Source organism: Dunckerocampus dactyliophorus, chromosome 15 (assembly GCF_027744805.1).
Source record: "Dunckerocampus dactyliophorus isolate RoL2022-P2 chromosome 15, RoL_Ddac_1.1, whole genome shotgun sequence".
Classification (NCBI taxonomy): domain Eukaryota; kingdom Metazoa; phylum Chordata; class Actinopteri; order Syngnathiformes; family Syngnathidae; genus Dunckerocampus; species Dunckerocampus dactyliophorus.
Window position 1 is genome coordinate 18,570,549 of NC_072833.1, and position 12,816 is coordinate 18,583,364.

The 12,816-nt window shown below is 41.2% G+C and overlaps 1 protein-coding gene across 1 annotated transcript; it reads right to left on the bottom strand.

The window, feature by feature from the left end:
- Positions 1–1,829: 1,829 nt before the first annotated feature.
- mrpl52 (mitochondrial ribosomal protein L52) lies at positions 1,830–10,972 on the bottom strand. The gene is made up of 5 exons (XM_054753875.1): positions 10,928–10,972; positions 10,555–10,624; positions 2,672–2,739; positions 2,157–2,221; positions 1,830–2,085 (listed from the first exon to the last, which is right to left on the bottom strand). Exons 1-5 carry the CDS (start codon positions 10,959–10,961, stop codon positions 1,933–1,935), a joined length of 390 nt encoding a protein of 129 aa, XP_054609850.1. The 5' UTR covers positions 10,962–10,972; the 3' UTR covers positions 1,830–1,932.
- Between the last annotated feature and the right edge of the window lie 1,844 nt (positions 10,973–12,816).

The window sequence follows — 12,816 nt, forward strand, 5'->3', positions numbered from 1 at the left end:
CCTTCCCAGGGCGCTGGACTTACTGCAGCCTCAGAAGTGCGCAGGAGCAAAAGTACTTAAATGGATGGAAGAATACACACAAGGGAATGCCCACATTTTAGGGTTGCTCCACCCAGAGCGCGGCTCTTGAATGAAGGTGCTTGGTGACAGACTTACGTAGAGGGGGAGAATCCCATGAGGCCAGAATCCACTTAGCTGTGCAGGTTTTCCCGCTTATGAGCATGGGAGAATAGGGCCCTATATGAACAAGGGGAATGGAGTGGATAAGAACATAAAATTGATGATGATATTTAAGTGAATAATGGCAGGTTATGTAATTATTTAAATGCATATTCTACAAAACACCACCAAATTATTTAGGGGGGCTTAAGAATCACAGCTCAGAACCACACTGAAGCCCCCCTAAAATAGCCCTAATGATGCCCCTGAATCCTAAATGGTTCCATTTAGGGTTATCTTAGCCGTGATCAAAAGAAAAGCAGAGCCTTAAGGTGAGAAACACTATTGAATTCAAGAAATAACTCACTGTCACCTCGAGTCTTTTGCACCAATCACATCTTCAATTAAGGTAAAGTACCTTTAAATATTGATTTATCCCTTTCAAATTATGTTTTAAAGTGTTTTCTGATAACATTTTTGGCTTTCTTGAATGGATGAATTGAATTTGCATGATTTCTTATGGGAAAAATGTATTTGGTTAGAGTCGGACCTTCTGGAACAGATTAATGACGCTAACCAAGGTTCCACTGTATATATCGGAGAGTTCAGACAACAACAGTTGCGTGGCCAAGCCCATCTGTTATGTGTTGAAAATTTCAGGATAAATAATAAGAATGTTACAAAGTTGGGGGATGTCCAGTACTGCCCACAACCTAATGTAGCCTTTGAGTTTTGGTGACCTGTGTGATTGAGTTTGACACCCCTGCTGTATATTTTACATAACTTCCCTGAGTGTGTGCATGTGTAAAACATTTTTTTTTTAAACGGTCAATCAAGTTCTTAATTCTTTACGAAACGGCTTTTAACATCACGGGTGAGTCTACTTCCTGTGTTGGTTTGTCAGCTGATTCCCCCACCCACACCCCCACCTCACATTGCCTCACTCCTCCTCCACTGCTGACTGGTGCACAATAGCCAACAACATCTGCTCTTCATTTTCTCAACACCAAAACAAGCAGACAAGGGAGGGACCAAAAGGACAAAAGAAGAATAAGGGAGGGGAAAAAGTTAAGTTCTCACTTTTGGAGGTCTTTGGTGGTTCAGGTGCGAGGGTGTCGTCATCGCCCGGTTGACCACTCGGACGTGTCCTGCAACACCTTGCACACCCACTGTGGTTGCAGCTGCACGAGGAAGGGGGAGGAATGAGGGCAGGGGAAGAATTTGCAAATCAGCGCCTGGCGGCCGAATAACTATTAAAGTGATTGTGGCTTCTTTGCTGAAGTCTGCAAAGAAGCTTGGAAGTTTAAAACTAAAGCAAAAAAATGTTAGAACAGGTGCTATTTATGTGCTCATTAGCCACAAGAGCCATGACTGTTATACAGAACATTAGACATACTCACATCCAACGAGATGCAACACCAGAGCCAAAACTGCAAACTTTACAAACCAGATAGCAACAAACACATTTTTAAATTGTCAATAATTAATACGTTTGAATAGGCAACATTATGTTTGTTCAGCTGTACTTAATCAAGTGCCAAGAATCGACTGAAAATAAACAAAATGGCGTTTGACCCTCCACTGTCTTGCACAGGAGAATTGCTGCCCTCTATTGGACGCTGATAGACATCTATCAATGTTTAACAATACAAACAAAACACCCACGATGCCACAAATCCCAATTATTTTATTCCATGAAATTGCCGCTCATAATGGAGCAGTCACAACATTAAATACATGAGCAGGATTCATATGTGTTCACCAGGACTGTTTCTAACTTGGAGGATGCTTCTTCTTTAATAGCTTCCCTTTGGGTTTGAGCAAGAGAGACTTTTTGTACTCCTCCATTCTTTGAGCTTCGTCCTTTTTCTCTCTCCAAGACTCCATGCCTCTGTCCACCTCAGAGTTGAGCATCACGATGCGACTCTGTGGATGACACAGTGTGCGTTTCAGGCTTGCAAACGCTCCTGTCATGTTTCAAGTTGAAGGACACTTACTGCTAATTGTTCCCTCTCTTGCCGCCGCCTTAACATGCCCTTCAATGGAGGTGCTGGTCTCCCATCTGCTCAAGAAAGGAGAGTGAATATTAAACCCCAAAGTCAAGAATGAAGAGGAGTTTAGGCTGTGATCTACAGTACAGCAGTGATTCTCAAATGTTGCGTCGGGACCCAAAAGTGGGTTGCGGAGTTGTTTTCAGTGGGTAGCGGTCTATGCCTGGGCAAAGAAAAAAATGCAACGACCCAATGTCCGTGAATGCACCTTGCGTTCTTGTCTATGCTATCCGCTTGCTATGTTATGTATGCTATGTTTCTGGGCGGCTTTGTCAAACTTGTGCCGTACGTCCGACACAAAGCTGCAGATATCTGCTGGAGAAGAGTGTCTCATCGCTGCAGCTCATGTTGTGTTTGGGTTGAAAAAAAATCATTCTGCCATTTCGGTCGCCACTTGTCATTGCGGGGTGATTGTGGGTCCCGCAGCCAAACCAATTGAGAACCACTGATCTACAGTATACCTGCAAAAGACCAATCAGGTAGATCTGTCAGGGGTCCATATTCTGTGCCACTGCGCGCAAGTCCATGCCTAAAAAACAAACCAAAATAAATGTGTTGCATATTTACAAGCAATTTTAAGTGTTTACACTGCAGCTATAACACTGAAATGACAACTGCGACAGCAGTATTGTGTGTAGTTCTGACCTGTGATTCTGGGGTTGGGCTATAGGGGGGGGTAACGTTTCTCTACGAGTTCCAAGCATCCCACTTCTGACACCAGTGTAATGTAATGCAGTATAACGATGACGAAGGATGATTGTGCACAAAATAGACATCTATATACATATACATATATATACACACACACACACACACACACACACACAGGTACAGTACATCTTAGATGCAATTCACACTGCCAACACCGTTTGGTTACACTTCTCTCATGGTACAGGTGGGCAGATCCATTAAAATTTCAATATTCTCAATAACAGGGTAGTATTGGTATCAAAACGATACTAGTGTGATGAGATCAATATTTGTCAGTTGTGAAACATCTGTGTTTTTGTCGTGTTGTTCAAACACACTGCATATATTTATATTATATATATTTATATTGTGATACAGATGGTCCTTGGTTTACAGTGTTCCGAGTTATGTCATTTCATGGTTACGTACGCACAGCCATAAATTATTAATACTGTACAAAAAGAAAAAGAATTACTTATGTGTGAGTGGCAGAGTAGTTGGTAGGCAGACTAATACATTGGTTACATCGTTTTTGCTTTTTCTCTTTTTTTCACTATTGACTTTATTGTGGTGAAACAATTGTATGTAATGAAAGGATGTTTTATTACTTTGTTGATACTCTTACATTGTCTTACTTTGTTGTACTACATATTGTTAAATTGTTGATAAATGCCGTAAACTCTGGTGTATACTGTAAGCCGCAACCACTAAATTTAGAGGAAAAAAGATTTGCCCGTACATTAGCCACATCGGTGTATAAGCCGCACTTGCCCACTTCATAAAATGGCATATTGTGGCACACACATGTCCATGAGGGCCAGGCAGCTCTTTACTGGACAGGAGACAACCATGACCAATGAAAAAACTCAAGACGAGCTTGTCAACCAATTGGAAATTGCAGGTCATTACTCAGTAACAGTCCAAATGACGGTGCCATCTTACAAAGAACACTAAACTCATCACACAGCATATTTAACACTCAAAAGGTATATCTAATAAATATACAAGCATGAGTCCATAATGCATTTCATCTGAGCAAAGCATTTAATTGGAGCAAAAGCAGCATAGAAAATGGAGGGATGGAGCCACTGCAATGCTGCCCAGACTCCAGAGGGAGGCTGATGTCATTGCAGCGCCTGGCAGGCACCAATGAATGCGCTGCTGAGGCGCAATGCATTATAGGAAAACTTGCCACAGTTGTTTTTTTTCCCCCCATTTTAAACTTGTATTGGTATATGTTTGAAAATGTCTCAGGTACACCTTTTGAGTGTTAAGTTGCTGTGTGATGAGTTTAGTGTTCAATGTAAGATTACACTGTGAGTAAGACTGTATTGTTATACTGGTGTAAATAATGACCTCCTGCGATTTCTGATGGGTTGACAAGCACGCCATGAGTGCACTGATAGCTTGTGATTGGCTCCTGACAAAGAAAGAGCTACCGGTTCCTCACTGACTCGCGAGCGGCACAGTATTTAAACAATTAGTGGTAGTTCTGAAATAAAAGAGATTAGAATTTAGCCATAATATTAGCCGCACCACTGTATAAGCCGCAGAATTCAAAGTTTAAGAAAAAAAGTACTTACTTATACACGGGAAATTATGGTAAAACTTAGAAGTAAGACAGATACTGCTTGCACGATACAGACACTTACAAAACATAATAATCCAATTTATTTAACTTTTTTTTTGCATTTTGTGTGTTTAGGGCCTATTCCTTTGGTGGGTGTACTTGCCCATTTGATGTGTAAATTATGTCATGAATAATCTCCATTTGCGTGGAAGAAAGTACATATTCTGATAAAGTGCTGCAGGACAAAAGGTGGATATAAAATGAGTGAGCAAATAGAAAGCAGCTATAAAAGTACGAGCTGCAACAAACTGATGTCGTCGCCTTGCAGAATCCTACAAGTCAACAAGGTACGTAGACATGAAAAATGTAGTTTGCATTCAATCAGGTTGTTTTTCATGATTGTGGGTTTATGTATTGACGTTGTTGTGCAGGACTTTGTTAAAACTACTTTTATCAGGGGTGTGGTCTGTCTCACTCTAAAAATAAAAAAAAAAAATACAGTGCACATGTGCATCCTCTACAGTTGGATCGGTGCTGTTCCTGTTCAGTCCTGAACGGCGGAAGAATACGTAGTCGTACGTCACTACACTGAGGAAGGACAATCTGACTTTGGGTGTTTTTAGCTAACTTTTTTTCCCCTTAGCCGTCTCCCAACCGCGACACAGACTCTTCTGACAGTACATTGAAATTGAAAAGGGAAGTGAGATTAGACATGGTAAAATGAGAGCCCCTCAAACGCCGTGACCATCATGTGTATCTTTGAACGTGAAATGGACAGAAATAACTAAGCAGTGCAGTGCTCACATTGAAACGGTACGTTTAAAATCCAAATAAATATAATGTTCTCTGTCACAGGTTACTGTGCTGAACAACACAATGAAGTTCTTGCTCTTGGCTTTAAGCGTCGCCCTGCTCTTCAGGCAAGGTGAGTGTGCCGCAGGTGTAGCAGACCGAAGCACAAAAAGACAAGAAATGGCGTTGTTAAAGAAAACACAATAAAACAGGAGCACTGACCACATTTTTGCTTCCTCAGGTGAAGCCCTGAAGTGCATCCAGTGTGAAGGAGAATCTGCGCTAGCTTGTTCAAATGCTGTGGAGTGTCCACAGTTTGGTGCGAACTGCGGTGATTATAGAGTGTCACCATCAGGTGAGTTTATTGAAACAGCTTTTCATTCAGGAGTCACTCAGCATTTTTGCCAAATGACATTGGATGTGCTGTACGTCACATCATAGCAGTGTTGCTGTTAATAATGCCGATGCGGTTTTCCTTTCTCTGTCAGCTCCAAGGCAGCGGAGGTGCATGACTAACCAAGAGTGCTACAGTTATAAAGCACAGTACAGTGGTGCAAAATGCTGCAAGACCGACAGGTGCAATGCCTAATAAATACAATAGGAGGAGGGTTGATGTCCATGAATTTGGGTTCAAGCCAAGCAGCTCCTCCTGGCAGACCAGCTTCTTAGTAGTTTGGTTATCTTAGACAGCATTTCAAAAAGAATAAAAAAAATATTAACTTCATATGTGACTGTGTGTGTGTGTGTGTGTGTGTGTGTGTGTCATGCTTCTTCCTGCAAAGCCACCCTTCATGATAACAACAAAGCAATTAGTATTTCTTCTACGTAAAGAAAAGAAGACCTTTACGTGTCACATGTACATTGTACAGTGAATTTGTCTCTGCATTTAACCCCCCCGCCCATGTTGTGGAGCAGCGGAAGCGACCCTCGGGGGGCATTGTGGGGGGACACAAGAGCAGTGAGGGGGATAGAGGAAGCGGGAGTCTAACTGGTAGCCCTCCAGTTCCTGGACAACTCCTCGACTTCCTGCACCATGCTGCCCAGTTAGGCCATTAGCTTGATGTGAAGCATTCACCTTTATCAGCCTTTAGATCGGAATGATTTATTTCATCCATCCACCAGTGAGCTCACCCTCTGTCCCAAAAGCACAAAAACTCATTGTCATTAAAAAATTGATTTTTCTTTTGAGTGTAAGGGTCCATGTTCGAAATGCTTTGACGTGTTCACACAAATGACAAGAGGGGACATTATGCTAAAAGAAAGTAAAACCTGGAAGTACCTGTAATTAAGACAGATAGCGCTTGGATGATCCCGGCACTTCAAAAACATAAACATCCCATTTCTGACTCCACTCAGTAGGGTTGCACAATTATGCCCAAAATGATAATCAGGATCATTTTCATCAATATGAAACACAATTATTCATTATGTTAGGTAAAACATATTTTTATGGCACATTCTATTTTAAACAAACGGTATGTGAACAAGATGTTCACTTCAAAATGGAAGTTAAAATAAAAATAAATCATAAATATTAAAAGAAAATTTACTTAACTAAATGTACCTACCTAAATAAAAATAAATATGCCATTACAGAGTGCAATCATAAGGTGTAAACAAATGAAAAAAAATGGTTTGAGTGATATGTACCTTAGCATACATTACAATATTTTTGGGATGTATCACGATATGACGATATAATTAAATTTCGTGCCGTTTTGTATAAAAAGCTACAAACGTTAACCCATATAATTAAAAATAATTTAATTAAAAGTAAGCTTACCTATGGCACTGTGTAGAGCAAAGGTCTCAAACTCAATTTACCTGGGGGCCGCTGGAGGGAGGGTCTGAGTGGGGCTGGGCCGCATGAAGTATTAGAAATAGGGCTGGGAATCTCAGAGTACCCCACAGTACGGCATGATACGCGATGCATGGCTCACGATAACGATAATATCTCGATACAGTGATAGGGTGAACCAAAAATAAATAAAAAATGTGTCACTTGCGGCATTCAGCTGGGATAGGCTCCAGCTTACACGTGACCTTAATGAAGACAATTGATAGAAAATGGGTGGAATTGTTGCAGCGTATTTTAACCAGAATACAAGCAGCAATAGTACAAAAAGAATGAGGATGTTTTAGTGCAACATAAGTGTAAACATGATTTTAGTTTAGGTGTCTGAAAAACAGTAAAGCCATTTTAAACTCATTCAGAAAGACATCTCATGTCTCTCAAGTAGGTCAACTCTATAAAGTAGAAGCATATCAAAATATATGTGTGTGTATATATATATATATATATGTATATATATATGTATGTATGTGTATGTATGTATATATACGTGTATATGTATATTTTTTTTTTTTTTACAATGATGTGCATTACAGTCACTTTGATTCTATTCACTATCATGGATAATCATTTCATTACTACAGTTATGTGTGACTGTTTCAATGCGGTATTATCATGGTGATCACTATCATAATTCATCATTTCATGACTGCTATTGTGTGCGACTGTTTCAATGCAGTATTGTCATTGTGATCACTGTCATAGTTCATCATTTCATGACTGCTATTATGTCTGATTGTCATTGACAGCTTTGTCATTGTGGTTGTTGATATTGATTTGTCCTTTATCCTTGTTCGTCTTTATAGTTGTCACGGACATTTATTTGCTGATGTCGTTCTGTATGTTTCTGTTGTTCTGTCACAATTGTTGTTGTTGCTGCTGTTGTCCTTGTCTCTTGTCTCTCTTTTTTTTGTTTTTGTCCCCTCTCGCCCCCCCCCCCGTTTCCTTTTCTCTTCTTCTCTGTCCCCTCCTGCTCCGGTCCGGTCGCTCCAAATTTGCTTTATAACAAGCATCAAGGTCGAATAAATTTTGTATGACAGGGGAAGTGTATATCACACTTCTCTCTGGCAGAGTAAATCTGTTGAGCACTTGACGGCATTTAGGTATACAATTCTATCTGCTTTTAAGGCTGGACAGGACAGGGGTTAAAAAAAAAAAAAAAAAAAAAAAAAAAAAAAAAAAAAAAAGAAGCATATCAAAATAAATATTTTTATAGCATTTACACTACTCTTCCATGTCTAGCCGCAGGCCGCAAAATATCATCCGGTGGGCCACAAATGGCCCGCGGGTTGTGAGTTTAAGAGCCTTGGTGTAGATAGTGCCCAAATCAAGTTGTTGGAGAGAAGCAGCAATTCGTCCATCTTGTTAGCCAGGGAGCGAACGTTGGCAAGATGGATAGATGTGAGAGCAGAGCGAAAACCTCTTTTCCTCAACTCTTTTCGGAAGTGTGGAGGACAGAAAGTGATGTTGTGGGTTTTTGGAGTGGATTTCGGCTGCAATAGTAGCCCGTGTTGTTATTATGATTGTTGTTCTGATGGTTATCATGTTACTATGCTGCTCAAAAAAATTAGAGGAACACTTCAAAAACACATCAGATCTAAACTGGGGGAAAAATGATCTTGAATATCTTTCCTGATAATAAGTGGGTGATGTATTAGTAAGAAAATGATGCCACATAATTTGATAGAAATGAAAATGATCACCCTATAGAGGGGGGAAATCAAAGACTCCCCAAAAATGAAAGTGAAAAAATGATGCAGCAGACTGGTCCATTTTACTAAAATGTCATTGTAGCAACTCAAAATGATTCTCAGTAGTTTGTGTGGCCCCCACGTGCTTGTACGCATGCCTGACAACGTCGGGGCATGCTCCTAATGAGACTACGGATGGTGTCCTGGGGGATCTCCTCCCAGATCTGGACCAGGGCATCAATGAGCTCCTGGACAGTCTGAGGAGCAACCTGGCGGCGCCGGATGGACCTAAACATAATGTCCCAGAGGTGTTCTGTTGGGCTTAGGTCAGGTGAACGTGGGGGCCAGTCAATGGTATCAATTCCTTCATCCTCCAGGAACTACCTGCATACACTAGCCACATGAGGTCGGGCATTGTCGTGGACCAGGAGGAACCCAGGTCCCACTGCACCAGCGTAGGTTCTGACAATGGGTCCAAGGATTTCATCCCGATACCTAATAGCAGTCAGGGTGCCATTATTTAACCTGTAGAGGTCTGTACGTCCTTCCAGGGATATGCCTCCCCAGACCATCACTGACCCACCACCAAACCGGTCATGCTGAATGATGTTGTAGGCAGCATAACGATCTCCACGGCATCTCCAGACCCTTTCTCGTCTGTCGCATGTGCTCAGGTTGAACTTGCTCTCATCAGTGAAGAGCACAGGGCACCAGTGGTGTAGGTGCCAATTGAGCTCTACGGTGCTGGGCAGTGACCTCAGGGCCCACTACAGGACGTCGGGCCCTCAGGCCACCCTCATGGAGCCTGTTTCTGATTGTTTGGTCAGAAACATTCACACCAGTGGCCTGCTGGAGGTCATTTTGTAGGGCTCTGGCAGTGCTCATCCTGTTCTTCCTTGCACAAAGGAGCAGATATCAATCCTGCTGAGGATTGAAGGACCTTCTACGGCCCTGTCCAGCTCTCCTGGAGTAACTACCTGTCTCCTGGAATCTCCTCCATGCGTCCAGGTACAGCAGTGATGCCCTGGTCCAGATCTGGGAGGAGATCCCCCAGGACACCATCCGTAGTCTCATTAGGAGCATGCCCCGACGTTGTCAGGCATGCGTACAAGCACGTGGGGGCCACACAAACTACTGAGAATCATTTTGAGTTGCTACAATGACATTTTAGCAAAATGGACCAGTGTGCTGCATCGTTTTTTCACTTTCATTTTTGGGGTGTCTTTGATTTCCCCCCTCTATAGGGTGATCATTTTAATTTCTATCAAATTATGTGGCATCATTTTGTTACTAATACATCACCCACTTATTATCAGGAAAGATATTCAAGATCATTTTTTCCCCCAGTTTAGATCTGATGTGTTTTCAAAGTGTTCCTCTAATTTTTCTGAGCAGTGTATAATTGTGCCTGTTGTGAGATAATAAAAAAAAGATCATTCAAACCTGCAACTAACCATTTTTATGCTTGAAAATGCTTAATTTAAGCAATAAACACATACAATTAGCTTAAATATGCACATTTTTACTAACCCTGAAAGTGCATTATTTATTAATTAATATACTGTGCAATTAATAAATTTTTACTACTGATTTAATTACTTAACCCCTGAATCACAGCTCAGGCCCCCACCCCACAGACACACAATACTCCCGTGTACTCTCATGTTACAATTAAAATACATTTAACTGCATGCGAAATAGAAACATCTACCCACACTATTAAATGATGTTATTCCAAGGCACACTTACTCTTTCCTCCACTTTTCTCCCCCTTGAAGGCCACACGTTGTGCTCAGCCGTCTGCTGGAGTGTTTTAACACTGCAAAATACAACAAACAGAGAAGCAAACGATCAACTTACACTACTTTTCGAATTATTATTATTATTATATATTTTGTGTCGGAAAAAATACTGGACAACCACCTCACTCCATTGATAACGTTAGCATTAGCTTTAGGCGTGCCATGATGCCAGACATACCGTTGCTGTATTTGCTCCTATTTCAAATAAACAGTGGTGTCAAAGCGGAGTAGGCAGCTAAAATATAATGGCACAATAGTGCCTTTGAAAACGTGATAATCTAAACAAAGAAAGCCGTAGACGTGAATAACCCCTGTCTCACCAGAGCAACACAGTATCCTTAAGGGGGCAGCCATATTGCTTGCAGTAACACTAAACTAGCACTAGAGGTGCTAAAAACGCTAATAATAATTGTAGTTTTCGCTTTTTCACTTCTGCAATAACAATTTTCAAGAGGTGATTACAACTTTAAATGTACATAGTGTCGTTTTTAATTAAAAAAAATAAATGACTGTCATCCGTCATTAGTTTCATAAAATAAATGACTGTATGGGCGCTGTAAAAAAAGAAGTGAATCACAATGTTTAGAGGGCCGCCATGTTGCCTGCAATAAAACCAAATAACCACTGAGGGGTGCTAAATACACGAATACCGCTTTTAAAGAGGTAAATACTTACTCTGAAGTATTTTTTTAAATTAAATGCACACACATAACATAATTTATATGTGCACCACAATATATTGTGATGTTTCCAGCAGCAACTCTTTTGGAAAACTGTAAATGCTTATAACAATTGGGTGGTTAAGTGACTCATTTGACGTTTATATACGACTATTTTGCCGGAAGCGACGTGCACAAAGCACGAAAGCCTCTGCAGAGTATTTTTTGTGTGCAAGTGGCTTCTCTAACACTAAGCCCAGAAGAATTCCTGTTAGCTTTCCAGACAAGTTCCCACTCGCAGGCGGCGGTGAGGCAAATGGCTGCAGGGACAGGGGTTCCATCTGGTGTGGAGGGGGGCCTCCAGGGCAGGTGTGTGTAAAAAATGGTTTAAAAAATGTATATGTGTGTGTGTGTATACAGTGGTATGAAAAAGTGTTTGCTCCCTAAATGTTTAAGATCATCTAATTTAAATATTAGTCAATGACAACCCAACTGAACACAAAATGTAGTTTTCAAATTAACTTTTTTGTTATTAAGGCGGAAAAAAAAATCCAAACCTACATGGCCCTGTGTAAAAAAGTGATTGCCCCCACCTTGTTAAAACATAGAGTAACTGAGATTAATTGAGCTCTATCAGTCTGGAAAAGGTTATAAAGCCATTTGTAAAGCTTTGGGACTCCAGCGAAACAGCCATTATCCACTGGCCGGATAATGGTAGCCATTATCCACAAATGGCGAAAACGTAGAACAGTGGTGAACCTTCCCAGGAGTGGCCGGCCAACCAAAATCACCCCAAGAAGTCCAAGAAGTCACAAAAGGCCCCACAACATCATCCAAAGAACTGCAGGCCTCACTTGCCTCAATTAAGGTCAGTGTTGGACTTGGTGCTTGGCGTTATATCAGTCTCCTGCCATATCCCTGCGCACTGTCGCCTGTGCGTTCATGTGACTGTGATGAAGACACTTGCATGAACGCACAGGCGACAGTGCGCAGGAATACGGCGGGAGACAAATATATGACGCCAAGTGTTTTGTGAGGTCTGATTTTTTTTGAGAAGACATTTTTGTGATGCAAATGTATTAGTCTTTTGAATGCATATAGTTTTGAGAAGCCAAACTCTTTACTTAACTGTCCCCAGCAAGAAAGTGGAACTATGTTTTTCATCACGGAAATCTGACCAGAAGTGGACTTAGGGGACCAAGTGGGGGGGTCAGTCGCTGTTATTGGACTACAATGCTGATGGGGATGTCATACAACTTAATGTCAAAAAATGTGAACTATCCCTTTAAGGCTCGTCCCAGTTTTGCCAGAAAACGTCTTGATGATCCCCAAGACCTTTGGGAAAATACTCTGTGGTCTGATGAGACAAAAGCTGAACTTTTTGGAAGGTGTGTGTCCCATTACATCTGGCGTAAAAGTAATGGCGCGTTTCAGAAAAAAAATATAATACCAACAGTAAAATATGGCGGTGGTAGTGTGATGATCTGGGGCTGTTTTGCTGCTTCAGGACCTGGAAGGCTTGCTATGATAAATGGAACCATAATTCTGCT